A 25,537-nucleotide genomic window follows, 5' to 3' on the forward strand; every position below is an offset into this window, starting at 1 on the left:
CTGCAGTTTCTCACAGCTTCCGTCTCGCTGCACAAGGTCAACACCGACAGACGCAATGGGCCTGTTACTGTGTTGCAATGTGATTCAGAGGGCGAGTCGCACAGTGGCAGGAGTCCGTCACTGACGCTGTCTACTTGTGACCCAGCTTCTACCTACATAACAAGCCAAATGCTGCAAGTGTGCGAGAATAGCCTGTGCCTCTCCGAAATTTCTTTCCACCCAGCATCTCCCGACTCCGATCAGAGCCGGGAAGCAGGAAGGTCACCAGGTCAGGGGACATCTGAGTGCTCGGTGGCACAATGCTTTAAGATCTCGCTTGTGACATTATGAGAAATGTACAGAACTGTAAGGGTTAATGTTATGTCCGAATCAAGCACTAGAGGGAGCTAGATGCAGAACTATTTAAAGCATTGAAGCTAAGCCTTCTGGGACAGTGTTGAGGAGAAAGCTAGAAGACGGACTGTAGGAAAGCTGGTGTGAGTGAGAGCAGATCAGAGTTATTGTGTTAGTGTAGAGATTAGTGGTAGATGAGAGTAGATTGTATATTTATTGTCAATTGTTTATTATACAGAAGTAAGAGTCAAATTCAATTAAGTAGTGTAAATAAATCTTTAGCTTTGTTTAATATAAAAGCTAGTTGTGGTCTTTGTGAACATTACGCCAACCATCCTGGATCAGAACCACAAAGAACACCACACAGCTGACTGTCCGAACTATACATCCCCTTCAGCAAAGAAAACCTGCCTTCCTTACATTGCAACAGTTGGAAGAATCCTGTTAGGGTAAAGAGACTGCTCACTGCAAAACTTGTTACATCCCGGACAAAGCTGCTGTGAATGATACCCACCGTTTACCCACCATTTACTCAATGAGGATTTACACAAATGCTCTACAACAGCATTGTTCCCAGATAAAGCATGCCCTGTGCAGTGCCCTTCACTTGGAGATTGATTTAAAGAGAACTCTTTCACACAGTCAAAAGATTCGGCCTCGACACATTTCACAGCCACCTGGTAACAAAATACTTTCGATGTGAGTCATCGGAAATCCTAGGCTCAGTTAAATCTCATTTACATCAGTCTGTATCGGCACAGTGAGAATCTTCTGTGGATATTTGATCATTGACAAAGTTTCTAAGCCACAACAACATATATCATCAGGTTTGTCTTCTGCTTTACCCAGTAACAAGAGTGGAGACAATAGGTAACCTGGAAACATTAGAACGGCGGATGCATACCTATATTTGTAAGGAATCACTTCCAGTCCCATTACATCCTCTACCATTACACTACTTCCACTCCCATTACACTACATCCTCTACCATTACACTACTTCCACTCCCATTACACTACATCCTCTACCATTACTTGACATCCTCTGCCATTACACTACATCCTCTACCATTACACTATATACTCTACCATTCCACAATATCCTCTACCATTACACTATATACTCTACCATTCCACAATATCCTCTACCATTACACTATATCCTCTACCATTACACTATATCCTCTACCATTACACTATATCCTCTACCATTACACTATATCCTCTACCATTACACTACATCCTCTACCATTACACTATATCCTCTACCATTACACTACTTCCACTCCCATTACACTACATCCTCTACCATTACACTATATACTCTACCATTACACTACATCCTCTACCATTACACTATATACTCTACCATTACACTATATCCTCTACCGTTACACTATGTCCTCTACGATTACACTATATCCTCTACCATTACACTTTTTCCACTACAATTGCACTACTTCCCCTACCATTACCCTACACCCTCTACCATTACACTACATCCTCTACCATTACATCACATCCACACCATGACACTATAATCCTCTACCAATACACTACATCCATTAACATTACACTACATTCACTACATCTACTAACATTACACTACTTCCCCTACCATTACACTACGTCCACTACCATTACTACTGCTAATGCTAGCGGTACTAGTTCGATTACAATTACTGCTGCTTACATTTATGAAGCATCTTTACAAGGCAAAAGCGCTTCTCAAATGTGCAAGAAGAAATTGGACACTGAAGGAAATATTAAGAGGGTGTGTTTTACGGAGGGTCAAAGGCAGAGATTAGGCCATTGAAGGCAAAAATCAACTGGGGGGACATAGGGAGGGGCAGAGAGACACGGGAAGTCAGGGTCAGAAGAGTGGAGAGTTTAGGGGAAAGGGTTGGGGTTGTCAAAGTGGAGGGTGCTGCAGACATAGTGAAGCGGAAGGCCACAAAAAGAATTGAAACTGGAAGCGGAGTAAACTGAAAGTGGACAGCATGGTAGCAGAGTGGTTAGCACTGTGGTTTCACAGCACCAGGGTCCCAGGTTCGATTCCCTGCTAGGTCACTATCTGTGCGGAGTCTGCACGTTCTCCCCGTGTCTGCGTGGGTTTCCTTCGGGTGCTCCGGTTTCCTCCTACAAGTCCAAAGACGTGCAGGTTAGGTGGATTGGCCATGATAAATTGCCCTTGGTGACCAAAAAGGTCGATATAAATGTTTCTGGAATATATCTCTCCATTCACCTGAGGAAGGAGCAGTGCTCCGAAAGCTCGTGTTTGAAACAAACCTGTTGGACTTTAACCCGGTGTTGTAAGACTTCTTACCAAAAAGGTTAGGAGGGGTTATTGGGTTACGGGGATAGGGTGGAAGTGAGGGTTTAAGTGGGTTGGTGCAGACTCGATGGGCCGAATGGCCTCCTTCTGCACTGTATGTACTATGTTCTAAAGCTGTGGGAGGACTGGAGGTGATATAGATTGGCGCGGTTAGGGGGTTTATGCCTTTGAGTCGGTTAGAATTACTTCTGTGACTTTGTTCAGAAACATTTAATTGCTTTGAGAGGAATGGAAAACTGACTCAGCATTCCTGAAAATAGATTGCGAGAAAGGCGGACACATGTGGATATTGAAATTGGCGGCAGCATGTTTTTCGACCATGGGTAGGAAATGGAGATGGGAGTACTGTTAGCAGGGCCAGAGGAGCCAGGACTGTGATTTTCTTTGTGTCCGGGGAGGTGGGGTGGTTGGTGATGAAAGCAGCTTTTAAAGATAGGGGACAGTTCCCGAGGTAAGGAAATCATTTAAAACACCTGTCAAAGCAAGGGCCATGGAGAAAGGTTAGGCGATGAGGGGGGCCATAGGAATGGGACTGAGAAAACAGACAGCGGATAAGCTGAAGATAAGCCTGGGGACTGCGGGATTCCTGAAAGACCGATAGAGCAAGAGAGAGAGGGAGACCAGGGCCACAGAGAAAGGTTGAGAGAAAGATTGAGAGAGAGACTAAGAGGAAGAGAGAGAGAGGGAGAATCAGGTCTTACATTGTTCTGGCCTCAATGCAGTCACATTTTCAGAACCATAGTGGATCCAGATAAAATTACCACTGGCATATTTGAAGAGTGTGAGGAACAAAAAGTATGTATTTCTATTTATTATGTTATGGACAGTACATGGCCAGAACCTGTGTGCACATGTGAGTTTGTGTGTGCCTGTGCTTATGAGCCTGTGCGTGCGCATGTGTGTATGAGTCTGTGCACATGTGTATATGAGTCCATGTGTACTTGTGTGTGTAGGAGTCTGTGTGCATATGTGTGTATGAATCTGTGTGTATTCATGTGTATACGTCTGTGTGCACGTGTGTGTATGAGTGTGTGTACTAGTATGTGCGTTCTCGTGTGTGTATGAGTCTGTGCGTACTGGCGTGTGTATGAGTCTGTGCATGCATGTGTGTGAATGAGGCTGTGTGTACTCGTGTGTATGAGTCTGTGTGCACGTGTGTATGAGGCTGTGTGCACGTGTGTATGAGGCTGTGTGTACTCATGTGTGTATGAGTTTGTGTGTACTCATGTGTGTATGAGTTTGTGTGTACTCATGTGTGTATGAGGATGTGTGTACTCATGTGTGTATGAGTTTGTGCGCACGTGCGTATGAGTCTGTGTGTACTCATGTGCGTATGATCTGTGTGCATTGTGTATGAGTCTGTATGTGCACACATGTGTGTGCGTGTTCATGTGTGTGACTCTGCATGTGAGTCTGTGTGTATGAGTCTGTGTGCGTTCGTGTGTGCATAAGTGTGTGTGTGTGCATTTATTGGACAGTCACAGTTACAAAAAAAGGGTCATACAATGTGTTCATGAGTCCGTGTGCATGAGTCTGTGTTTGCGCATGTGTGTGCCTGTGTGTGGGACAGTCACAGAGTCACAATGAAGGGTCATACATGTGTTCATGAGAGAAAGATCTGCAGAGGAGATACTGCAGTCTGCATCAATTAGAGTCAGCTGCTCTCTAGCTCATTATGAATAATGTATATGATGCTGTAAATTGCTGAGCACAACGGCAATCTTGTTTTAGCCCAATACCCTCTGATTGGACATGAAGGTAGTGATCAGTCTCGATGTTGCATTGCCTTGCCCGAATGAGGTCTGGGTACTGAAAACATTGTCAAACCATAGCAAGCAACAGGATAAAGATTATGCACACAAACAACGAGATAGAGTACAAATCGACAGGAATGCGGAGATGGATTTTATACTCTTTGGAGTTATATTTTCAATGAGAAATCAATGTTGATCCAGAGAAAAGTATGAGCAGGTGTTTAGCGTGTCAGACCTTTTAGGTATCTGATATTCAGAATGAGGTCCCCGCACTGTTTAATGAGCCAGTCACATTGGACACAATTTGTTTGGCTGCCTCTTTAGATGCCCGTTCTTATTTGTTGTTTTGATTTGAATTTTAGCCTAACTCTTACTTTTGGTGTCAAGTCCTCCTCTGTACCCGATCCAGCCTTTCAACGTAACTGTCTCACCCAGGAGATTCAGAAACATCTGAAAACCGTCACTCCCGGTTTCTGTGAAGGGAAAACAGATGAGGGCGGCGAGTGGATTAGAACATCATCACTCCGGGAAAAACGCTTGGACATTCCGAAACGATCCCTAACTGTGGAAACGCAGATTTCAACCACTTAGCCCAGCTTTCCCTCACCCGAGGCGCTTTCTGCTCTGATTAGCTTTGTGAATAGCCCACATAGATAAAGAGAAAGGAAAGGGATGGCCGAGGGGTGTGGGCGGTAGCAACGCCCCTCTGCGTGGAGACAACCCCTGTGGGGTCCATGCACCTGTGACTTACGGGTGTCACCTTCAGACTAATCCACCTTCACATGGCATACTGCTGTCTGTTGCCCATCTAAGGCCGGGAGATTCACATTACTTTGACCACAAACCTGTGACTTGCTTAGTATCGGAATTAGGAGCAGAAGTAGGCAATTCAGCCCCTCGAGCCTGCTCCGCCATTCAATCTGATCATGGCTGATCTCTGCCTGCTCTCAAATCCACCTCCCCACCTGTTCCCCATATCCCTTTAACTTCTTTTTTTTAAAATCAGATGTACACGGGCAGCACGGTAGCACAGTGGTTAGCACAATTGTTTCACAGCTCCAGAGTTCCAGGTTCGATTCCCGGCTTGGGCCGCTGTCTGTGCGGAGTCTGCACGTTCTCCCCGTGCGTGCGTGGGTTTCCTCCGGGTGCTCCGGTTTCCTCCCACAGTCCAAAGATGTGCAGGTTCGGTGGATTGGCCATGTTAAATTGCCCTTAGTGTCCTAAAATTGCCCTTAGTATTGGGTGGGGTTACTGGGTTATGGGGTGGAGTTGTGGGCTTGGGTAGGGTGCTCTTTCCAAGAGCCGGTGCGGACTCGATGGGCCGAATGGCCTCCTTCTGCACTGTAAATTCTATAATATCTATCTCCCTCTTGAAACTATTTAATGATTCAGACTCCATTGCACTACGGGTAACAAGTTCCACATATAGGTGGCAGTATGGAGCCTCTACCACTGTTTCCAGCAGAAAGTGGGTGCCAGCGACGGTAACCTGTCCCCACCACTTTCACCCGCACAGAAACCCGCCAACAATGGATGCAGGAGCCTCAGATACTGAAGGCCCACCGCATGGCTACGCAGAAGAGCGTGACCACTTGGAGAGGTCCGTCAAAGAACTGGTACAAGCACCTTGGGCCAAATGGCCTCTCCCTGCGCTGTGTAGCTCTACAATTGCCCCCGTTATTTTTCAATTCTCCACTTGGCCGAGGTTTGAGTTGATTATAACCAGCATGGCATGATGGGCCGAGTTGTCTCCTTCTGATCAGTACCAGTCTTTGACTCTATAAGATAGCTCCAGCCAGAACAAAGAAAAAACACCACAGCAACATGCAGCTCGTACTAATATTAATTCAAACAAAATTCAACCCTCTTGCGATATTGTGTAAGCGACAGAAACACACCAATACTCACCATTGCTAAACATTTCATCGTCTGTCAGTTGGCCATCTTTAGCATACAAAACTCCAAATTTAAAATTCACTGACCCCTAATTAGACAAACAACATTCAGAAAAAGGTGACAAATAAGGAGCATTCCATATTCATTAGACAAGTGCTAAATATAGAGGAACTTAACAATTGTGATTGATAAATGACTTAGTAGTTTTCTTTACAAGATTCTAAACTGAGCTGTTTAAATGGATCAAGTTAAACACATACTGAGTTAATTCAATATAGCACGGAACCATGTCATTTACAGAAGCTGACTCCACCCAGAGCAGCTCACCATGTCGCCTGTTCATGTTATTCCGGCAAAATATGGTCATTAGAAACTGCATGAAGAGAGGATGCGAGCTCCTTGCTCGAACAATCCAAAGCTGTCATCCTAAACTTCCCTTCGTGCTCCTTTACCCTGTGCACCCTCCCATATCACCCTCCACCCTCCTGTACTCTCCTCTACCCTCTGGTACCCCCCTCTGCCCTCCTGAACCCTATCCATCCTTTACCCTTCAGTGTTCTGCTAAGATTTGTGCGCAGGTTTACCACAATGTGGTTGCAGCCACTCCTGTAGGTAGTTAGAAATTTCTACTGGACAACAGTGATATTAGACTCACCTCCTGTTCTTCTAACACCAGTAAGTCCTGTCAAGCACAACAACAAGGGTATTTAGTTGCTTGCATCATAAGTTTTGTCATCAGATGAATAAAGGTTGTTAATCTGTCTCGACTCAACCACACCCAAGCCCTGCTAAATGTGATGCATGGCAGGTGGAGCGAAGAGGAGTGGGGAATCATGGGTCAGCCACGGCTAGGGTGCCAAAAAACTGGCAGAGTAATTGGGGTAGTCAGTTCCGATTGTGGTGATGGGCCCTTTAAGGGCAACACAGCAGAGTAAAGGTCACCTGGCCTGGGTGACCAATTGGAACTCAGAGTGGGGAACCACCTCAGGGGGAAGAGTTCTCTTAGGCAGAGGCATTCCAGAACTAGATGCAGACATGCTGCTGCTCGTGCAGTTCCTTGTCAATAAATCCTTTGTTGTTCACTAATGTGGTGCCTAAAAGTGCTTCATTACCCTGATCTTTGGGGATGGAGAGTGCCATTATTCAGTGGCTGTCTGAGAAGTTAGATTAATTGTCAAAACTCCACATTTAAGATGGATGTCTGTTTTTCATCAGCCACCGACCACAGCCAACTACTATGCTTGATAATGTGGAACTGTCATTAGCCATTTAAATTTTCAATTAATTTATCTTGGGCCACAAAGGAAAAAGCAAAGAACTGAAGCTACGAGTCTGTTGTCCTCTCTCTATTCTGTGATGAATATAGGAATTTCAGACATATTGTATTATTTATATCTGGTGCAGTAAGGGTTAAAAGCCTGGCTTAGTGTGTACATTACTACTGCAGGAGTGTTTTTAAAAATCCTGGTTTGCAAGACGGCTATGCTTTTTGGGAGCCAGAGGTGCAATTAAAGCATCGTAAAAGTTTTGAGGAATGGATTTTTGTTTATATTAAGGGGGTTCGCTGCAGAGTAGTTAATTAGAGACATTGTGTTCAGTTAGTAAGATGATGTAGTTAACGGGAGGAGCCAAGGGTTGAAGCAGTCAGGGGTTGAGGTTCAGACATTTTAGTTTGTGACTGGAAGGCGAGCTGATAAGCTGATGAAGATATACAGCCAGAGATTTTGCATTGTTCTGACAGGGTTCAGGTCTATGTTTGCAAACAGTCCCAAAAGACATCTCTGTACAGCAAGTATACCCGAGTGCTAACGGCGTTTAAAAGTGGATTGGGATCTGAGGTGGTTTTGTTGTTTGAGTGGGAATAAAGATAGCAGTTAAGGGTTATTGTCTCACTGTATTGATTAGCATTGTTTGAGGGGTAATTGTAAGATATTTTCTTTTGTAATGTTGAAGACATTTTAATACTTTGTTCGTAACAGTTTTAACATATGACATTACTATTTTGCATCACTCCTGGAGCTAGGCATCCTTTCCTCACTGTCCTACAAAGTTAAATAAACTATTGGGGTTTCTGTCCACTATCCTAGACACTGCTGGGGTCTAGTCCGAGATCATAATAGTTCCGTTTTTACTTGCCAATAGATGGTAACTCTCATGGGCTGGATTAATCCAATTGCAGGTTTGTCTCTAAACTGCTCATTTCAGTAGATCTAAACCAAAAGCTAATAAGGTCCGACCACTACATAACCCTGCTTATTGACGTTTAACATTTCGAATCCGGCTGCACAAAAATGGCTACTCCACTAAATGGGGATTTGTTGAATTAACTTCAAGTTTGATGGGTACAAGGACACCACTCTCCAAATAACATTAATCCAGAAGCGTTTTGCAGTATTAAGCAGACAGACCTAGAATGTGGGGTCAACTTCATTTCAAATAGCAAATTATGTTCAAAACGTTTGCCACAACAGTCAAAAAGCATGGCTCTAACAAAGCGTGTCCTACCTTTTGTATTTCTGCATTAAAAATTTCCCTGGGGCCCTTTTCGAATTTATCAAGGTTCATGGCACTGTAAAACAATTTGAAAGTTGATGAGATTGTTCAATGCAATTTATGTTACACAGGCCGTTTCTTCCAAACACCTCTACTGCCGCTTAGCACAACAGGACAATGTGGCTACCCCTCCCATCTCCCCACCAATTGAAAATGAAAATCGCTTATTGTCACGAGTAGGCTTCAAATGAAGTAACCGTGAAAAGCCCCTAGTCGCCATTTCCGGCGCCTGTTCGGGGAGGCTGGTACGGGAATTGAACCGCGCTGCTGGCCAGCCTTGGTCTGCTTTAAAAGCCAGCGAATTAGCCCAGTGTGCTAAACCAGCCCCTTGTTCACCTGTTCTGTTCGCCTCAGACTGTTCTCCTGGAGCAAGTGATTAGGTTACTGCCAGGACATCCGAGCTGATGGTTGCATTGCTGCACAACTTCCCTGACCCCAGAATGAGATTTCCCGCCCTAACCAGGTACCTTTTCCCGTGTTTTGAGCCCCGTGCGAGACTGAATCTATGATTTGTGTGTCAGAGGGAGAAGTGTCTGTAAAATGTTTTCCCTGCAGGAGGCGCAAAATGTAAAATTGCCAAATACTTTCAGTGGCGTCATTGCAGCAGTGGATGTAGCAGCTGCTGTTTGTGTCAAACCCGGCCAATGCTCAATCTGCACATGTTCCTCTGACTCTGTGCAAAGTCAGTTTGTTATTTCTGGCATGTAGCAAATGCTGGCAAAAGCCAATGGTCAATGAAGGTACATCTATGGGACAGGAGCTACATCTATAGTACTGTGAGGAAAGAGGCAGACACAAGGCGCGGTGTGGAGGCTGATTCGATCGAGGCCTTCAAAGGAGAACAGGGTCATTGCCTGAAAAGGTTTGCAGGGCTACGGGGCAGAGGCGGGAAAATGGGGTGAGGAAAATGGCCTCAATTCTGTGCAGTAACCATTCCATGGCCGAGATTTTCCGGCCCTGCCCACCGGTGGGATCTTCCGGTTAAGGCAATCCGACAAGAGCAGGAAAGGTCAGCGATCAGAATCCCGAGATCCCACACGTACCTTAAAATAGATTTGACAGAAAGTGTTTTTGTCGGGCTGTACGGAAGGCAGATTTTCTGTGTTCCCTGTTAAAAGAAAAAGAACACAGATCTATAAATAACCTCTTCAGGAAATGTCTAGAATTCAATTTCATTTCACGAGAAGCGCAAGAAGGTCTTTTGACCTGTCCACCTTTCACTAACAACTTTGATTCACGGAAAGTAAAACTCACTTCTAATAGCAAGTCTCACTGCAGGAGCCAGTAATCGGATCAAATCGACCCATGTAAGACTAATGTGAGAGTTCAGAGAATTAAAGGACTGTCAGGAGCAGTGTTGATTATAATGAGGCTTTTTAATAACGCTGTTGAACCTGACCTCGACAATCATGTGACCGAAATAACAGGAAAAAAGGATGAAGAGTTTGAGTCTAGTTGGCTTCCTCACTGGCTGTCAGTCTTATCTCCAACTCCCGGGTACAGATTGTCCAAGTGTGCATCTGCTTCTTCCTAAAGCTGCCCTTTGGATCATGGACCAGGGGCGGGATTCTCCGACCTCCCTGCCGGGTCCGAGAATCGCCGGGGGGGGGGCGGCATGAATCCCGCCCCTGCTGGGCCGCCGAATTCTCCGGCACCGGAGATTCGGCAGGGGCGGGAATCGTGCTGCGCTGGTCGGCGGCCGCTCGCAGCGGCCCCCCGGCGATTCTCCGACCCGCGATGGGCCGAAGTCCCGCCTGTTCTTTGCCAGTCCCGCCGGCCTAAATTAGACTAGATCCCTTACCGGCGGGACCTGGCGGCACGGGCGGGCTCTGGGATCCTGTGGGGAGGGGGGGTGGGGGGGGCGATCTGGCCCCCGGGGGTGCCCCAACAGTGGCCTGGCCCGCTATTGGGGCCCACCGATCTGCGGGCGGGCCTGTGCTGTGGGGGCACTCTTTTCCTACGCGCCGGCCGTGTCAGCCTCCGCAATGGCCGACGAGTAGGTGAAACGCCCCCCTGCGCATGCACGGGGATGATGTCAGCAGCCGCTGACGCACGTTTGGGGCGGGCCGACGCCGTAGCGGTTCACGTCACTCCGTCCTGTCGGGACCCCCTGCCCCACTGGGTACGGGAGAATCCCGCTCCAGAACTCTAGCAGGTCAGTTAAGATCTAGAGCGGGATTCTCCAGAGGGTCCTCCAACCGTGTGTTTCTCGGCGGCGCGCCGTTCGCTGGCGGCGGGATTCTAGACTCCGCTGCTTGACAGTGCGATTTCCCACTGACGCCACCCCACGCCGCCGGCAAACCGCAGGCGATGGTGCATTGCCAGCGGGAAAAGAAAATCCCAGCGGTTGGAAAGTTCCTAGTCTTTGGCACTTCCCGCCATGTCCCGTGATCACCCATTGTAGCTTCGTTGGGAAGTGATGTACGTATGCAACAGCCATTTACGCGTTTCTAAGGGTGGGAGCGCGACCATCCTGTTGGTTTCCTGATAACGTTCCAGCCGGACAGGGGGACAACCCTGGCGCAACTCCCAGGTCCTGATCTTTCGGTTAGTCGGCACGTTTGAAGAAGTCCACAGTCACCAAGTCCCTTTGAGGGCACGGTAGCTGAAGGGGAAAGACATGAAAGCAACTCATCCCTTCCACACTGGAGAAATTCGCACTCCACACATCCTGTGATAGGTTGTCTGGGAGCTCCCGTTGAGAGAAAACCAGCGGTGAATCCATAACTTGCCATCTACGGCATTTGGCATCGCCTTCTTTCTTTTCTCCACTGCTTTCTTAACGCTTAACCGAGCCTCTGTGCTGTCAACCGAATATGTAGCGGCAATCTGTGAGGCTGTGCTTAAGAAGGACTGGAGTAGGCCTCGAGCCTGTACTGCCCTTCGATTACATTCCAGCTGATCTGCACTTTAACCATCTACCAGCCTTGGCTGCATCGGCCTTAATCGCCTTTGGGAGCATTAATGGAGCAGAGTGCTCCTTTTATTAAACCAAGGGCAGGGGACTCACTATCCACCTTAAAAAAAGTAGCAAACACATTTATGGAATATTGGCTAACTGGCTAAATTCTATGCAAATAACCATCACTTAAAGCAACAGCTTCTGTGTTAGCAATCGAGGCATTACACGAGATTGTGCACAGTGGAAGGAGCCAGGATTTAATAAAGCTGCCAATGAATTTATTGTCATAATGAGGGACGCAGCAGAGAGCTGCGACTGCACAAGCTGAGGAAAAATATTGAGGGTGTAGAACTAGGTCTGGCTGACTCTAGGGCCCACGCACTGGTGGGAAACAGCTGTTCGTAACCACAGTGTCAAAACACATCACTTAGAACAGAAGTGGCGGCCGACGTGGGGGCAGGCTGTAACTTGAACCCTCGCTGAACCTGGTTTTACATCAAACTCTGGGAAGCTCTGTGAAACTGCCGCCGCAAATCAAAGAGCGATTTTCTTCTTCGGAGTCTAGCTTTGAAAAAAAAATATCTAAACAGCTCAAATTATATCGATTCCTGTGTGCAGCTCCTGCCAGCGTCTCTCGCGATCAAATAATTAATGAAATGATTTTGTATTCCACAGGTCACTTAACTGTGAAAGAAACATGGGAATTTGTTTTGATCTCAAGACCGGAAACTGTAAAACTAGCCTTAAATTGACAAACTGAGCCACTGAAATGTGGTGCAATCTCTGAAGAAGCTGACAACATATTATGGAGTAAAAGTTGGAAGGTAAAGTTTCCACAGTCCCAGATGACCATAGCCTGCCTTTCCCCTTTGTGCGGGACAGCTGACTGGTGGTGGCTTAACCTGAGGGTCACCACATCCCAGACAAGGGGCAAAGTTGAGAAGGCGGGGCCTTCACGAATAACCTCAGCCGGTACGGGGCTTGAACCCGCGCTGTTGGCCTCGCTCTGCATCACGAACCAGCTGTCCAGCCAACTGAGGTAAGCCGCCCACCAGTAGATACGATGGGTGTGATCTAACGGGCGCACTGTACCAACTAAGACCGCGACGTGGCCTAGAAATTGTGCAAGAGGCCCCTCATGACATTTACCCGCCTCGTTATGCCTCGCGACATCTAACGGAGATCCCTAGTGCTGTGAGGCAGCAGTGCTAACCACTGTGCCACCATGCAGCCCCATGTTCTAAATAGCGTCTTTGCTTTTTCTCATTTGAAATACAATTCTCTCCAAATTTGGTTAGTTTGTCATTTATTTCCCCCCTTTCTTTTTTTTTTAAAAATGTTTTTACCACGTTTCTGATCTCTTCTTTAAATGTCATGTTGAGGAAGTTGGTCTCCTTGGTCTCAATATGGATGTCGATGAACAAGATCTGAAAATGATTTCAGGTGACAACGCGGCTTTACTGGAACGGAGTTGGCGTTCCAGATTAAATCGTACAGATCAGGCTTGTCCAATGTGTGTCCCAATGGCAGATTGCGGCCCTCAAAGCCACTCTCCGAGCCCAACACCCCCCATCGGGTCGGCTTTCAAAATGCCGGTCAGCCAATTATATTTGAACGGAGGAATCTGTATGAGGCCATTTCTCCGATCACAGGGCATTTGATTCACCTGTTTGCTGCTCATTCATGAGCCTCTCCGCAGCAAATACAGGAGGGAAACAATCTGTGATTGGGTGAGCACAGAATACCAATGGCAGTGACGTCAGGGCCTGGGAAGCCAAAGGATGGAACCAGTGAGCGGGGAACAAGGCCCGGGGAGTAGAGGTGCCATGGAGTGGAAGGAGGACATCCAGAGTGGAGCCCGGCCATTTGGAACCAGGCCTAGTGGCATCTGAGTGAATAAGTAACTGGAGACTGTGTGTGTGATGATCGGAATACCTTGCCCCTTTAAGAGGCTTGTGATGATCGGAATACATTGCCCCTTTAAGAGGCTTGGAACCCTGGGGGACTCCGCCTCTGGCTACGCCCCCTGGGAAACAGTACTTAAGATGAGACTCCATTTTGCGAGCACAGTTCTCATGGAGGCTGCCATTGTTCACTGCTTATTAAAGCCTTTGATTACTGACCTAACTTTCGTGTCGTAATTGAGAGTGCCTCAGTGTGAGAGAGAGAGAGTGTGTGGGAGGAGAGAGAGCATGTTGGGAAGAGAGAAAGAGAGTGTGTGGAGGAGTGAGAGAACGTGAGGAAATATACAGATATAGAGAGAGAGAGCATGGCGGGGTGAGAAAGAGAGATTGTTCGGGGGTATAGAGAGAGAGTGCGTGAGGAGAGAATTTGAGGGCCGAGAGAATGTGCGAGGGGAGAGAAAGTGTGAGGGGGGGAGAGAGAGAGAGAGTGTGTGTTGAGGGTGAGAAAGAGACAGTATGAGGGAAGGGAGAGTATTAGGGGGAAGAAAAGGGTGAGAGAGAGAGTGAGGGGGGAACAAGAGTATGAGCTGAGAGCGAGAGAGTGTGAAGGAGAAGAGAGCTTGAGGGGTGAGAGAGTGCGAGTGGGGGAGAGTTTTGGGAGGGGGACAGAGAGTTTTGGGAGGGGGACAAAGAGTTTGGGGGGAGAGAGAGTTGTGGGGAGGAAGAGAGAGTGTGGGGGGGAAAGGAGTGTGGGAGAGAGTGTGTAGGGTAGGGATAGTGTGGGAGGGGAAAGAGTTTTGGGGGGGAGAGAGGATATGAGAGGGTGAGATGGGGGTGAGAGAGTGTGGGGGGGGTGAGATGGAGGTGAGAGTGTGGGGGGGGTGAGAGAGTGTGGGGGGGATGAGAGAGAGTGGGGGGGTGAGAGAGTGTGGGGGGGTGAGAGTGTGTGGGGGTGAGAGTGTGGGAGGGGGGTTAAGACAGAGTGTGGGGGGTGAGAGAGTGTGGGGGGGGTGAGAGAGTGTGGGGGGGTGAGAGAGTGTGGGGGGGGGGTGAGAGAGTGTGGGGGGGGTGAGAGAGTGGCGGGGTGAGAGAGTGTGGGGGGGGTGAGAGAGTGGCGGGGTGAGAGAGTGTGGGGGGGTGAGAGAGTGTGGGGGGGGTGAGAGAGTGGCGGGGTGAGAGAGTGGGGGTGAGAGAGTGTGGGGGGGAGAGAGTGGGGGGGGTGAGAGACTGGGGGGGTTAAGAGAGAGTGTGGGGGGGGTGAGAGAGTGTGGGGGGGTGAGAGAGTGTGGGGGGGGCTGAGAGAGTGGGGGGGGGTGAGAGGGTGGGGGTGGGTGAGAGAGTGTGGGGGGGTGAGAGAGTGGGGGGGGTGAGAGAGTGTGGGGGTGAGTGTGGGGGGGGTGGTGAGAGAGTGTGGGGGTGAGAGAGTGTGGGTGGGTGAGACAGTGCGGGGGGTGAGAGAGTGTGGGGGGGTTGAGAGAGCGTGGGGGGGGTGAGAGAGTGTGGGGGGGTGAGAGAGTGTGGGGGGGTGAGAGTGTGGGGGGGGTGAGAGAGTGTGGGTGGGTGAGAGAGAGTGGGGGGTGAGAGAGAATGGGGGGGTGAGAGTGTGGGGGTGAGACAGTGTGGGGGTGAGAGAGTGGGGGGGTGAGAGTGTGGGGGGGTGAGAGAGTGTGGGGGGGTGAGAGAGAGTGTGGGTGGGTGAGACAGTGGGGGGGGTTAGAGTGTGGGGGGGTGAGAGTGGGTGGGTGAGACTGTGGGGGGGTGAGAAGAGTGTGGGGGGGTGAGAGTGTGGGGGGGGTGAGAGAGTGTGGGGGGGGTGAGAGAGTGTGGGGGGTGTGAGAGTGTGGGGGGGTGAGAGAGTGTGGGGGGTGTGAGAGTGTGGGGGGGGGTGAGAGTGTTGGGGGTGTGAGAGTGTGGGGGGGGGGAGAGAGACTGTGGGTGGGTGAGAGAGGGTGAGATAGAGGGAGTGAGGGTGTGAGAGGATGAGATAGAATGTGGAGGGGTGAGAGAAATGTCAGGGGGAGGGGGTGAGAGTGTTTGGAGGGACAGAATGTGTCTCTCTCCCAGTATCAGGGTTCTCCCTCACCCTCACAAACCATCATGCACTCTCACAGTGTCTGCGAGTGCCTGCGAGGGCTGGATTCTTCCGTCGGGCCCATCACAAGACCACCACGGGCAGGACACGGACGGTTCATTGACCTCGGGTGGGAATTTCCAATCGTCGGGCGAGCGTGGCCGGAGAATCCCGCCCAGACACTCTCACCCTACTACACTCTAATCCTCAGTTATTACGTGCTGTGTGTTTGCTCAGCAAGATCATTCTTTGCACACCTGTTTTAAAAGAAATTCATGTTTGAGGTTGTGCCAAACTTTACCTTGCTGAAATTCTCTTGGCCAAGCCTGGTAGGGATTGTAGGGTGTAATTTTCAAAGTGTATTGCTTTGAAAAGGGGATTCCAATTGAATTAATTTGAAATGCAGAAGGATCAATCGCTGCCTTCCTCCACAAGTGACTATTTCAACAATGAACACAACGGCAAAATTCCGAATGAGCCCGAGTAACGAAGGTGTGGCAATCTCCACTTACTGTTTTTTTCCAGAGAATAGCACGGTACTGTGGTACACGCTGATTGTTTTGGTCGGAAAGGACAACTGAAAGGAAGAAAGGATTCCTCTCCGTGTCTGTACCTACATAATTCTGATGAACTGTGGAGAGAGGAAAAAACAACAACATATATATATATATATAAACAGCTTGGTTCATATTGAGAGAGCAAATTTTAAACTCGCACATAACCTGGCAGAATGTTCAGCGACATCATCATTCTTTAACACAACAGGTGGCTTGGTGAATTCTCACAGAAGGAAATAGCTCCCACATCGCACTGATTTGTATCACGCAGAGTAATGACACTGGGACAAGAGCTGCTTTTTTTCTGTTTCTGTTACCAGGGCTTCTGATTGCGTTACAGCCGAGGTACCTCACTCGTACCCCGCCTCTGACATGAAAAACAACATTTCTTCCCGTGAGGTACACGGTGAACCGTGCGGACAGCGTGTAAGGGGAAAGTACGTTGGACAGTAAGATGTGGAGAAGCGGCGGCTGCCATTTCAGGAAACATTTCATAAATCCCAACGAAGGAGTATCGAGGAAGGAATAGTGATAGAGGAGGTTGCGCTGCCATACGTGGCTAACGAGAGAAATCAAAATGAAATGAAAAGTTGATTAGTGGCGAGCCGGAGGACTGGGAAAATCTTAGGAACCGGCAAAGGCTGGACCCGGAAAGAAATGATAAAGAGGGGCAAATTGGAGTATGAGAGAAAACTGTTGAGAAACATGAAAACAGATAGTCAGGGCGACATGGTGGTTAGCGAGGCTGCCTCACAGCGCCAGGGACCCGGGTTCGATTCCGGCCTTGGGGGACTGTCTGTGTGGAGTCTGCATGTTCTCCCCATGTCTGCGTGGGTTTCCTCCGGGTGCTCCGGTTTCCTCTCACAGTCCAAAGATGTGCAGGTTAGGTGGATTGGCCATGCTGAATTGCCCCTCAAGTGTCCACAGATGAGCAGGTTAACTGGGGTTAAGGGGGTAGGCCAGGCAGTCGGCCTAGGTGGGTTGTTCTTTTGGAGGGACAGCGCAGCCTCGAGGGTTTGAACCGCCTTCTTCTGCACTGTTAGCATTCTATGGAAAAGCTTCGACAAAAAAAAGGATAAGAGTTGCTAAAGTGAGATTTGGTCCATGGGTTCTGAGACTAGGGAATTAATAATTGGAAATGGAAATGGAAGAGGCTTTGAACCAATATTTTATACCTGTCTGAACAGTAGAAGACACAGAAAGCATCCTAAGAATAGCAAAAAATCATGCGGCTCAAAGGAGTGAGGAACTTAAAAGATCACCATCTCTACAGAAACAGGCCCAGGACGGTAAATGGGACTAAAGGCTGTTAAAAGAAGTGGCTGCAGAGATGGCAGACGCATTGGTCGGAATTTTCCAAAATTCACTCGATTCTGGGAAGATCCCACCAATTGGGAAATTACAAATGTAAAACTTGTGTTCAAGAGAGGCCGGAGACAGAAAGCAGGAAACTATAGGCCAATCTGCCATTGAGAAAATGCTAGAATCTATTATTTTTTTAATATATATTTTTGTAAATTTAGAGTACCCAATTATTTTTTCCAATTAGGGGGCAATTTAGCGTGGCCAATCCATCTATCCTACACATCTTTGGGTTGTGGGGGTGAAACCCACGCAGACACGGGGAGAATGTGCAAACTCCTCACGGACAGTGACCCAGGGCCGGGATTTGAACCCGGGTCCTCAGCGCCATAGGCAGCAATGCTAACCACTGTGCCACCGTGCTGCCCGCTAGAATCTATTATTAAGGAGGAAGTGGCAGAACATTTAGAAAATCAGAATACAGTGGGCAAAGTCAGGCATAGTTTTGTGAAAGGGAAATACTGTTTGACAAGCAGGGAGGGTACAGGAGTAATAGTAGATGTAGTGTATTTGGATTTCCAAAGGCATTGGATAAGGTACCGGATAGAAGAATACTGCAAAAGAGCTCATGCTGTTGGGGATGATTCTTAGTATGCATAGAGGACTGGATAATTCGCAGGCAAGAGGAGCTGGATTCTACTGCACCCCACTGGGCATGTGTTTGGGGAAGGGGGGGGGGGGGATGCGTAAGATATGTTGGGTGGCCCATCGCCTTCCCACATTTCCCCAAGCTGGTCCCCAAAATATGGGGATTGGGTACAGCACACACTAACCTGCCTACACGTAGGCTTATTGAGGGACTTACGTGGCCAATTATCGCTACAAGCTCCTCACTCTGCCTCCACTGCTATAATACGCTGGACAATGGCAGTTAGGCAAGGGTGGGAAGACTGTTATCTTTAGCAAATTTGGTGAAAAGGCATGAAGGAAAGGTATACATCATTCGGGGGATGTCTTCTGTGCATTGGGGCAACTACACCTCCAAGGTGTTACCCCACCTACCTTTGTGCCTCCTCTCCGAGATGCCAAACCCAAGGCCCATATCCTTCACACCCTCTTCCCTGGTGTGTCTGGTTTCTCCCTTCCGATATTCCCGGGGGTTTTCTGGGTCTGGCTTCCATCCCCGATTGTCATCAGCCTCCTTGCAGTGTGGGCCACGCCCACTGAGTTCTGGTCCTGTTGGGGCTTCTAGAGTTGTCAGCCAGTCAAATTGGCTGGCAGCCCCCGAGGGCGGGACTTCCTCCGACTGAGGGGCACTAGTTCAACCCTCAGCTTAGACAGATCTTTGATGAATAAAGGAATCAAGGCTATTGAGGGATAGGCAGGAAAATGGAGTTAAGGCTACAGTCAGATCAATCCATGGCATGATGGAATGGTGGAGCGGGCTCAACGGATTGAATTGTCCACTCCTGCTCTTCTTTCTTACGATCTGAGGGCAGGTACATTTTTATTTTTGAGGACTGGGTGGCTGATCACACTGGGAACCTCAAGTGCTGAAAATAAAGTCTTTGGGGAGGGGGGGGCGCATGTGGTCATGGATAGGGAGCAGAAAATAGGTAATAATGTAAAATGGGTGACAAACACAAAATGGCAGCTGCCTGTTACACCCTGCCCCACTGTTTGTTGCATTGAATGTCAAATGGAGTGCAAAGCGAGCTGATGATTTATGATTAATATCATGGAGTGTAGACTCCATGGCCATAGACTTCAAAGACCAATTTCATCCCCTCTGCTCTTTGCCAGTTGGAAAGGATTTAGTTTCAAATAATTTGGGCTTTCCCGGTTTAACTCCTTGTGAGTGTGCGCCTCACTGGAGACAATGACTCTAATTGGCAACTGCACTCAAAACTACTTAGAATGGCTGAGATGTGAGATGGGAGCAGTGTTAGGACTGTATGAGAACCCCAACGATTTACAATTTGTAAGACTGTGAGGGATGACTACAGGAGTGAGATAAGACTGACCAATAGTTATCTTTTATGCTAAAACAAACTTTGATTTAAAGACTTAATCACATCAGCAGCAAAGAAATAGCTGCACAACTAACAGTTAAAACTGTTCTTAAATAAAAGGAAAATTTTTTTGACTATCTACACCTGCCACTGTCTATCCCAATTAAGCAATTCAATACAGTTCAAATGCCACTTATAAATAAAGTTAACATTCAGGGTTGCTGCTCTGTGCAGAGCTTTGGAAGTAGACCCTTTCAGGAACAACCTGAAAAGCCTTTTGTCTTGTCAGACTAAAATCCTATGGCAAACTGAAAAACTTCAGACAGACCTGGCTCCTCCCAGTAATTACATCATCTGTACCACAAGCATAAGGCATTTTCCAATCTCCCCACACTAAGATGTCCCATGACCTGCTTAGCCAGAGCTAAGCACAATCCCTCATAAATTATCGACACCCCAGGGAATCTCCCAAACATAAACAATGTTCCATTAGCCAACTCTCTGTAAGCACATAAATGGTTAAAATGAATGATTACCTCACCTTTATAGTGCCTTAATTACAGCTTCAGCAGACATATTTGCCTGCATGCATTTGAACCCTATTTTTTCAATAATATTACTGCAACAAAATATAAAATAAAGTATCTAACAATTTCCTACATTCATCACAGCAAACATTCAGGGCATTTGACAGCACTTGCCTGAAGTTAAGGTTACAACATATCATCGAAGCAGTGGAGGATCAGTATACTGGGCACTGGCTTCTGCCGTAACTAGCATTTGATGATAACACAGAGTACCAAAATTGTAAAACTGTTCCATTCCACAGTGCACCCTCCCCATTCTGTGTTATACATACTCCTGGAATATTTCACTTTATTCACTGTTACTTGTGCAAGTAAACATTAGAATGGATTGATGTGAAAGGATAATCTTTTTCACCTGGGTAAATGTATTCTTTTGCTGTGACGTGCACTCCTGAAAACAAGGGAATGTGACCGCTGATTTACTGTGCCGAGGAAGGTGTACACACAACCTTACTCTTGGTACTCTTGTGAAGATTAGATTGAGAATATGTTCGGGGAACTCATACACACATGGGCAGTGCAGGGGAATGGGAGTAATTGGATAGCTTTCAAAGAGAAAGCACAGGTTGAATGGCCTCTTGTGTTGGACGCTGATTCTATGACATATCCTCACTGTATTCTTCTGAATACCACTTCTTGTAATACCATTTACTTGTGGTGCCATCCAAATGCACAGTCAGTTCCTTGACAGCACACACTATTCCTGCAGAGGTTTCAGAAGCTTATCTTGAAGAGTTCAAATGTTTTAAGAAGTACTTTTATACTTCAGCAAAACACAGCTAAGCCCATCTGTTGCAATGAAGACAGGAATATACATGTTAATGCTATGTCCCAAATCATGATACCTAATCATGAATAATACTACTAGGACTGAGGTTGAGCGGGAGCGAAGATCATCTAAATTAGAGCCTTTCTTCTCGGATAAGGGGTGAAAGTTGTGCTTTTGCAGCTGTTATTAAAAATCTAGAAAATATCCAGTCATGAATAGAGTTGGGAGAGAGAGAGAGAAAACGGGAGAAAGGGAGATGAAGAGAAAGGGGGAAAGAGGAGAGAGAGTGAGAGACCAGACAGGCAGAATGGGAAACACTGGCCGGAATTCTCCAGTCTCTTTTCCTGCTGGCAGGACAACTACACCTAAGGGTTTCCCGACGGTGTGGAGAAATCCCATTGACAAGAGGCGGAAGATAGAATCCTGCCACCGTGGCCGAGAAACAAGTGGCTGAAGCATCAGAGAGTCCAGCCCAGCATCAGAGAGAGAAGGATAAGAATCCAGTAAGAATGAGCAAACATTCTCATTGACAAAGCCTGATAAACCACATTCTATTTTCAGGCATCGTTACACATAACTGGAAACAATGTTCGATGCGAGGAGCTATGTTATAATTTTTTTAAAAGATTTATTCAGGAGATGGGGTCTTCACTGACAAAGCCAGTATTTGTTGCCCCTCCCTCACTGTCCTTGGGAAGGTGATAGTGAGACGCCATCTTGAGCCAATGCATTCTCTGAGGTGTAGGTGCGCCCACGGTGCCGTTCCAGGATTTTGAACCAGTGATGATGAAGGAATGGTAATGGCATTCCAAGTTGGGATAGTGTGTGACTCGGAGGGTACCGGCAGCTGGTGGATTCCCATTTGCCTGCTGCCCTTGTCCCTCTCAGAGGCAGCAGGTTTGGGAGGTGCTATTTTCACGAAGCCTCTTGTAGAGGGTCCACGCTGGAGCTTAGCTTTGGCTTGGCACAGAGTGAGAGGTTGAGCGGTGCCATCTGCTGTAAGATTACCTGCTGCTAACATGCATCAAACGTGCTGGCACAGTCAGTCCTTTAAGAGTCAGCTGCAGATTCAAGCCCACATTATGGGCGTTCTTACCTTTTTCTGTCTGTTTCGCACTTCGTAAATCTCTCCTCTCCCATTGCTCTTGGCAAAAGCTTCCTGAGCAGTAAAATGCCTTTGCAAAGACTTTATAAATGATGCACTCCTACTCTGTTACGTCCCTTTAACCAGTTTGCATTCCTTTAAGTTTCATTTACAAACTTTCTTCCACCCACAAGATGTGAAAGAGGTTGTTGGTTCACTATTGCCCTGGATTGCATTGGTGCCGAAGACCAACATCACGTCACTGCCCCCTCATCTATTCAGGAAGCAACCTGAGTAACAGGGCTCGCAAAGCTAGATACATATCATGGAGTTTTGCTGACTTATGTTCGGGAAGCAGAAAAACTCTTTTTTCTCAGGGAACTGGGTAGAAGGGCGCACATGGTCTGTAAGTCCAACAGTCTTCTTTCATCTGTTTTGTTCCCATTTACTGTGCCTCAAACAAACTAGCCAAATATCAGTCTCTGTGAGACGGGTTTCTCTTTTCCTTCTGTCCACCTGATGAACTCCCAATCAATAGCTCCCAATCATAGTTTGAGGATGAGGGGTAAACCTTTTAGGACTGAGGTGTGGAGAAATTTCTTCACCCAGAGAGTGCTGAATCTGTGGAATTCACTACCACAGAAAGTAGTTGAGGGCAAAACATTGTATAATTTTTTTTTAAAATTTAGAGTACCCAATTGTTTTCCAATTAAGGGGCAATTTAGCGTGGTCAATGCACCTTCCCTGCACATCTTTGGATTGTGGGGGCGAAACCCACGCAAACACGGGGAGAATGTGCATAGTCTATACGGACAGTGACCCGGGGCCGGGATCGAACCTGGGACCGCAGTGCCATGAGGCACCATGCTGCCCAATGTTGTGTAATTTCAAGAAGGAATTACATATAGCTGTTGGGGCTAAAGGGATCAAGGGATATGGGGTGGGAGGCAGGATCAGGGTACCGAACTTGGTGATCAGAGATGGCAGCACGGTAGCATAGTGGTTAGCATCAATGCTTCACAGCTCCAGGGTCCCAGGTTCGGTTCCCGGCTTGGGTCACTGTCTGTGCGGAGTCTGCACGTCCTCACCATGTGTGCATGGGTTTCCTCCGGGTGCTCCGGTTTCCTCCCACAGTCCAAAGATGTGCGGGTTAGGTGGATTGGCCATGCTAAATTGCCCGTAGTGTCCTAAAAAGTAAGGTTAAGGGGGAGTTGTTGGGTTACGGGTATAGGGTGGATACATGAGTTTGATCATTGCTCGGCACAACATCGAGGGCCGAAGGACCTGTTCTGTGCTGTACAGTTCTATGTTCTATAATGAATGGCTGAGCAGGCTCGAAGGGCCGAATGGTCTCCTCTTGCTTCTATTTTCTATGTATGTTTCTATGTAATGGAGAGGCCCACCGCCAATCTTCCATTCCTTCTTCTCTGAGCTTTGTCTTCCTTCTCTCCCTTTCATGCATTTGTGTTGAGTGCAGTGTTTCTGTTCTCCATTCTCAACTGGATGCACAAACCTAAACACACCTAAAAATGGTCTGCTAGATTTCATTCAGACCATTCCTCTGACCCAGACGAACAATTGCGGATGACTAACTTGGGATAAAATGACTAAAACTCAGAAAATAAAAAAGACCAGACGTGGTTATTAGCGCTGTCATTTGATCACTTAACAGACGATAACACACTGAGGTCAGCTCAAAACCTGTAAAGGAAAAGAAAACCGTTTTAGTTTGTACTAGTCTGAGGCTCAATGTTGCATCTGCAAGAGTGAAATGAACAGTGCTAGCGCAATCTGCCTATTGAAACTGTATCTGAAGACTCTCCTTTAAATTTTAATTGAATAGAATCCATATTAAGCCTTTATCTTGATGAAAGGCAGCCACGTTGAGATACTCCGTTGAGAGAGAATTTGACTCAAAGGCTTCTGGATCCTTTGATAACTTCATCACGCGGAAAGCTCCTGTAATTCAACGTGAATTTCTTGTTGATCCCACAGAGCTTTTCATTTCATTGTAAGGACTGCGGTGCCCCTCCAACCCACACAGGCTCTTGCTGTATGTCACGTTATTTCCCTGACTGTTTTCTCTTGTGTCCGTGCAAAGCCTGTCGTCCTTCGTTCCTGGATAGGACCAAACTGGAAAATTCCCTACATTGCAACAGTGACAATAATTCAAAGCTTCTTCATTGGCTGTTCAATATTTTGCAACGCCCTAGGGCTGTCAAAGGTGCAACTTAACCGCAAGTTCCGCCTCCCGTGAAATGGTGCTCTCCGCGACAATGTGGTCCGACATCAGAAAACATCGCTCGCTATTCCTACTGACGTTTTATACTTTAGGTACAATCGACTTCAAGCAAGCTGCATGTCATATAATCAAGGAATCGGCACAAGAAATGCCTCCAAATAGCATGATGTGGAGATGCCGGCGTTGGACTGGGGTGAGCACAGTAAGAAGTCTTACAACATCAGGTTAAAGTCCAACATGTTTGTTTCAAACACCAGCTTTCGGAGCGCAGCTCCTTCCTCAGGTGACTTGGACTTTAACCTGGTGTTGTAAGACTTCTTAGTGTCCAAATAGCATGGCTGTGCCCATCTGCGGCGTTCGTGCATAAAGCTTCAGCCTTAAGGATCTGGCCCTTAAGGCTCTGTAGCCCTACCACACCTGGAAGAGAGTGCCACATCCGGCACATTCTCACCCTCAACAGTGGCAGAGCTCAGTACATGTGCGAGCGGCAAGACCGGCGGGTCTGCAAACATTTTTGCCCAAAGGTGCAATGGATGATCTTCCTCCACCTCCCCGCTAGCAAAGTCCGGCAAAACTTTTCAACCCACAATTAACAGGTAAATGCATTGTGGAAACAAAACCAATGACGTCAGTAACTTCCCAGCCGTAATTCTGAAGGCGCGGGAACTAGTCCTTCCCTAGCTATTCCAGTCTGACAAAAATATTGCCCAGATGTGTCTTACCCGCATCAAGCAGGACAAATCTAATTATTCTTAGATTATTATCTGATTACTAGCAGCAACATTCAATCATTAGTAAAGTGATAGAAGACGTCTTCACCAGATGGAAGATGTAATAACGCCCTCAAGCAACCATTACTCCAGTAACCGGCTCACTTCGCTTCCATCTGGCTGCAGAAATTGTCACAACCTTGGTCCAGACATAGCCACAAAAAGCCAGAGGAGGGATTGATAAGACTAACTTGCACATTCAGGCAGCATTCGATCAAGTATGGCACCAAGGAGATCGGGAAAAACTGTGTCAATAAAGGCAAAACCCTCCAGAAACTGGAGTCAGATCTGACCCAAAGGATGGTGGTTGTTGGGAGGCAGAACCATTCCAGCCCATGTGAACCGTTGCAGGAGTTACCGAGCGAAATGGTCGCGGCTCAACCATTTGCAGCTGTTTTATCCATGGTCATCCATTGGTCCAGCAGTGGAGCTGTTTGCTTATTACTCCAGTGTTCAGCTCCATTCAC

General features: G+C 47.4%; 1 protein-coding gene across 6 annotated transcripts in view; it reads right to left on the bottom strand.

Annotated features, from left to right (window-relative positions):
* The window catches only part of garnl3 (GTPase activating Rap/RanGAP domain like 3), a 569,928-nt gene that overhangs the window by 209,260 nt on the left and 335,131 nt on the right, over positions 1 to 25,537 (bottom strand). For all 6 annotated transcript variants that reach the window (XM_038781606.1, XM_038781608.1, XM_038781607.1 and 3 more), the window contains 6 exons: positions 16,260 to 16,378; positions 9,914 to 9,978; positions 8,823 to 8,886; positions 6,973 to 6,999; positions 6,330 to 6,405; positions 4,796 to 4,894 (listed from right to left, as the gene is read on the bottom strand). In XM_038781606.1, coding sequence (XP_038637534.1) covers positions 4,796 to 4,894; positions 6,330 to 6,405; positions 6,973 to 6,999; positions 8,823 to 8,886; positions 9,914 to 9,978; positions 16,260 to 16,378 — 450 coding nt within the window. The remainder of the gene's footprint in view (positions 1 to 4,795; positions 4,895 to 6,329; positions 6,406 to 6,972; positions 7,000 to 8,822; positions 8,887 to 9,913; positions 9,979 to 16,259; positions 16,379 to 25,537) is intronic.

This window comes from Scyliorhinus canicula, chromosome 21 (assembly GCF_902713615.1).
Source record: "Scyliorhinus canicula chromosome 21, sScyCan1.1, whole genome shotgun sequence".
Lineage (NCBI taxonomy): Eukaryota > Metazoa > Chordata > Chondrichthyes > Carcharhiniformes > Scyliorhinidae > Scyliorhinus > Scyliorhinus canicula.